The 4,940-nt window shown below is 52.7% G+C and overlaps 1 protein-coding gene across 1 annotated transcript; it reads right to left on the reverse strand.

The window, feature by feature from the left end:
• Nucleotides 1-1,626: 1,626 nt before the first annotated feature.
• FOXC1 (forkhead box C1) lies at nt 1,627-4,458 on the reverse strand. The gene has a single exon (XM_063298816.1). It carries the CDS (start codon nt 4,389-4,391, stop codon nt 2,565-2,567), a length of 1,827 nt encoding a protein of 608 aa, XP_063154886.1. The 5' UTR covers nt 4,392-4,458; the 3' UTR covers nt 1,627-2,564.
• Nucleotides 4,459-4,940: the final 482 nt, after the last annotated feature.

The following is a 4,940-nucleotide window of genomic DNA, read 5'->3' on the forward strand; positions in this document are numbered from 1 at the left end:
TTAGTGGAAATTTAAAAAAATCCAAACAACCAAACACAGATTCAATCCATCCCCATATTTCTGAGCCCTCCTTTCTTATCTTCTGGGAGGCCCAGCTGAGGTGAGAAGGGTCCTGATCAATTCTTAATTAAATTACTCTGAATTTATTTACTATTTGTGGCCTGTAACAATCCAGGGACAATTACTGCCAAGTGTTGCCTTAGATAAGAACAGCTGATAGGAGGTTGCCTTCTCTTGAAAATTTACACCAGAGGCTTAGCAATGGAACTTGCCTTGCTGCTCCTCTGATGGTAGACCAATCCCTCCCTGCTAAGAGAGGATTGCATTGTTCTGGTTATTTATTGTAGGTGGAAAAGGAGTTCCCATATCCCTCAAACTCCTCAATTCAGGGATTGACCTGAAGGTGAGCTTCTTCATTTGACAAGACTTAACCTTATGCTCCTGCAGCCATCCCCCAAGGCAGTTTATTCTATTTAAGAAAGAAAAAAAAAGGTAGAGAAATTATGAAAGAAGGTGGGTGGGAATCCAAATCACTAGTAGATGAGGGCAGCAGGGGTCGTGGGGTTGAGCCAGTTGTCCTTAAAAATTCTTCCCACTCACAATCAGTCCCTGTAAGAATCTTAGAACCTAAGCTACACCACAATAACACTGGAAGTTCTTAGGATGCCTCTAGGCTTGGATGCTTTCACTCTTAACAGTCTGAAAATTGAAACAAAAAACCAAAACCCAACCCTAACAGCAGCCCCTTTGTCTAGAAGGGAAAAAAAAAGAGGGGGGAAATAAAAGTTTAGTTAAGAGTGCCTCACATTAAATGAATAATCAGTAAAGAAGGCCAAGGCACAAATGATTGCTAGAAAGCCAAATAGGCTGCAAAATGCTTTACATATTAGGAACACACACCCCCACAGCCATATATTAAAAACATACCGAGGACGTTTAGAAAGGTTCAATGCAATTTTATGCATGCTTGCCCAGAAAAAAAGTCCTGCACCAAATTAATGGGATTTACTTCTGTGTAAAAGCACTTATACGTGAAAACAGAAAGTGCTGCTAAAAATAGCAGGTTAACATACACCCATTATTTGTATCTGGATCTTTTTATGACTTCTGTGATGCCGCCTTCCTTTATGCGTCATATGGCGATGCCTGCAAGTTCAATTAGCCAAATGTCTCCTGACCTTTAGTTTTAATGCTAGGCAATTGTGGTGGTTTGGCAGCTCAGGTTTTTGTGAATTTTTCTCCTAGCCTCCAAAGATACAATTACCCTAAATCTCAAAACTGTAACAATAATACTTCTATCAAGAAAGTGGTTGATTCAGAGCATTTGTTTTATGTCACTTTCAACTTCATCCAAAGTCCATCCGGCAGTACATTCCATTGAAATCAATGTAAGACAGATGAAATCAATGGTATTTACTTACTGATAAAATAGTTCAGCACTGATGATATAAATTAAAATTGCTAGTGCTCAAAAGTTTTGCAGATACAGTTACTCAGTAGTTATTTTTTTTAAATACAGAACTATTGTTTCAATTATCACTAAAAACAAGACATTCTATTATTCATGTTTTTGGCTATAGTTTTTTTTAAATTTAATTTAAAAAGAGGGATTAATATATCCAGACGTAAATGCTCTTGGTCCAACTGAATGGTAATTTATTAATAAACAAGTCAATAACTTCAAGGTATCTTCAACAACAAAAAAAAGGAAAATGATAAAACGATAAAATAAGATTAATACAATTTCCCTTTTTCTTATATAATGGAAGAAAATATGAGCGTTTCAGGTTTTTTTAAAGTCAGTTTTTCTGATGGGAGAGGGAAAACATTTTTGGTGTTTGGTCCAAATGAGCCAACGACAGATTTAAAAATAAATTACTATGTTCCATTTACACTTTAAAACAAGTCTTTGCGTATAAAACAGCCCTTACAGGGAGAGCGAGAGAAAGAGAGAGAAAGAAATAACACGTGTACTGCGCAATCCACGTTGCGTAGGAGTCAATTGGCAAACTTCTTACTGATTTTTGAAACTGCATTGCGCCCTGTTAGAGTGGCGAGGGCCCCACTGAAGTCAATGGCAAAACTCCCATCGGTGCCAGAGCCACTGGGCAAGAAGCACTTGTCTCGAGGCCTCTCTGGTTGGCCGGCTGACCTGCCTTGCGCGCTCAGTTGCGGGGATGCGCCTCCTTGGTCGGCACCCAACCAGTCAAGCGCAGGGCAGGCAGCCAAGAGGCTGGCGCAGGAGAGCGCGCGGGATGGAAACTAAATCGCGGATTTTTTGAGGGCTGCTGGGGGGGAGGGGGGAGACAGTTTTCAAAGGCAAAGGAAAAAAAGCATACAAACTTACGTGTTATTGGTGTAACACTGTCCTTTAACAAACCATGACTTAATTATTTATTGGGCAAATGCTGTCTTTGTACTGAACAGTTTTTCTTTGGTTTGGTGGGGAAAGACGGCTGGAAGGGCCAAATGAAGTTCTTAGTAGCCGCTGCGCTCACTTGGCCTTCCTTCTGAGCGCGGCCGCCGGGTGAGGCGGCGGCTCGCTCCCTTCCCGCTCCTTTCGGTCAAAACTTGCTGCAGTCGTAGACGAAGGCGCCTGAAGGGCGATAAAGGGTTTGGCTGGCGGGGAAGGCCATTTGGCAGCTGCTCGCCGCGCCGCTGCCATTGCCGGGAGAGTTGTTCAAGCCCAGCCGCTGGGAGGACTCGAACATTTCCCTCACGGCGTGGAAGTTTTGCTGCTGGCCCGGGTAGCCTGCCGGCGAGGGGGAGGCCGACGTGGCGGCGGCTGCCGCTGCAGCCGAGGCCGGGGCCAAATGGGTGAGCTCTCCCACCGCCGAGGCTTGGTTGAGGTACCAAGAGGCCAAGCGGCCGCCGCCTTGAGGGTGCCCCTCCTGAGGGCTCAAGCTGAGGGAAGAGGCACTACTGCTGCTGCTGGCCGCCAGGCTGTACTCGGGCAGCGGGTCCTGCTCGACGGGGCTACTGCCCAGGTGGCCCCCGCCGCTTCGGTCCCCTCCGCTGTTGCCCCCCGTCCCTCCCCCTGCGGCCGCGGCTGCAGCAGCGGCTGCCGCGGCCGCGTAGAGACTCATGGCCTGCAAGTTGCAGTGGTAACTGCTGCTAGTGCTGGTGCCGCCGCCCGCTGGCGAGGCCGCGCTGCTGGTTGTGTTGACGCCCTGACTGCAGGGGGCGCTGTAGAGCGAGCTCTGCGCCGCTGCCGCCACCGGTGAATAACAGCTGCTTAAGGCCAGGGAAGGTGTCCTGGAGGTGGAGGCGGTGGTGGAGGAGGACGAGGACGACACCGAGGAGGCGGCGGACGGCGGCAAAGCCAAGAGCTCGGCGGAGGCGCCCTGGGGCGAGGTGCGCAGGGAAGTCATGATGATGTTGTCCACACTGAAGCCGCCGCCCCCTCCTCCACCAGGAGGGCCTCCGGGGTGATGGTGCGGCGGGGGGTGATGGAGGGCAGCGTGGTGGTGGGGGTGCGGATGATGGTGGTGAGGGTGCTGGTGCGGGAGCGGATGGTGGGGGTGGTGCTGATTCTGCTGCTGGGACTCCGCCGCTCCGCCGGACTCCAAGCCCAGCGCTCTGCCGCCGCGCGGGCTGCCGCCGCCGCCGCCGCCGCTGGAGAGGCTGCTGGTGCTGGAGCTCTCGGGGCTTTCGATCTTGGGCACTGGCGCTCCTCCCAGCGGGGACAGGGCTTGGGGGGGCGATGCGGAGCCGTTCTCCGTCTTGATGTCCTGAAGTCTGACGGGCGGCGGCGGCGGCTGGCTTCCCTCTTGCGGCTGGTGCCGCGGGGGCGGCTGCTCCTTAAGCTGGAGGCGCTCCTTCTCCTCCTTGTCCTTGACAGCGTCTTTTTTCTTGAAGCGGCGGCGGCGGCGCAGGAAGGAGCCGTTCTCGAACATGTTGTACGAGTCCGGGTCGAGGGTCCAGTAGCTGCCCTTGCCGGGCTTCTTGTCGTCGCGAGGCACCTTGACGAAGCACTCGTTGAGCGAGAGGTTGTGCCGGATGGAGTTCTGCCAGCCCTGCTTGTTGTCCCGGTAGAAGGGGAAGCGCTCCATGATGAACTGGTAGATGCCGTTCAGCGTGATCTTTTTCTCGGGCGCGTTCTGGATGGCCATGGTGATGAGCGCGATGTAGCTGTAGGGCGGCTTGACGAGGTCCTTGGGCTGCGGCTGCGGCGGGTACGGGCCGTACGGCCTGCCTATGCCACCGCCCCCGCCGCCGCCCCCGCCCGGGTACTGCTCATGAGCTGCCGGGTGGGTCGAGTACATGCTCATGGGGGCAGGCATGGCCGCGTAGCCCCCTCCGGCTGCCGCCCGGTAGTAGCTCTGCTCGCCGCCGAGATAAGGTACCACTCCCAGCGAGTTGGGGCTGGACACCGAATAGCGAGCCTGCATGGCCTCCCTTCCAGCAGTCCAGCCGGACCAAGCAGCAGCAGCAGCAGCAGACTGGCCGCCTCCTCCTCCGCCGCCTCCGCCGCCGCCTCCTCCTCCTCCCCCGCCGCCGCCTCCTCTGCTTTCCCCCCTCCACCCCTCCGCAAATCCGGAGCCAAAAAAGTATAAACCAGAAGAGGCGACCAGGATCTTCCTTCTTTCCAAAAAGAAGAAGAAGAAAAAAAAAAGTGGGTGGGGGGCGAACAAACCCCCCTCTGGGTCCTATTCGGTTTTCTCCCCTCCTCGACTCAAGTGTGCAAAAAGGAAAGAGAGAAACAACCGCAAAAAAGAATCAATAAATAAAACAAGCCAGCGAGAAAGGGAGGAGGGGTGAGAGGGGGAATCGATCTCCGTCCCTCCCCCCTCCTCCTCCTGGTTCTTTTTCTTAAAACGAGGCGCCGACACTCCACGGAAGCGCCCGCCACCGAGAAGAAAAGTTAGTTACTTCCATCGAGCTTAAAAATAGAAACGCGCGCCCGCGCGCACTCACAGGAGCCCACTCCGTTTCACAGC

Source organism: Candoia aspera, chromosome 3 (genome assembly GCF_035149785.1).
Source record: "Candoia aspera isolate rCanAsp1 chromosome 3, rCanAsp1.hap2, whole genome shotgun sequence".
NCBI lineage: Eukaryota > Metazoa > Chordata > Lepidosauria > Squamata > Boidae > Candoia > Candoia aspera.

Bases quoted from the DNA above. Each gene is read 5' to 3' on its own strand.
- FOXC1 (XM_063298816.1), bottom strand. From the start codon at position 4,391: ATGCAGGCTCGCTATTCGGTGTCCAGCCCCAACTCGCTGGGAGTGGTA.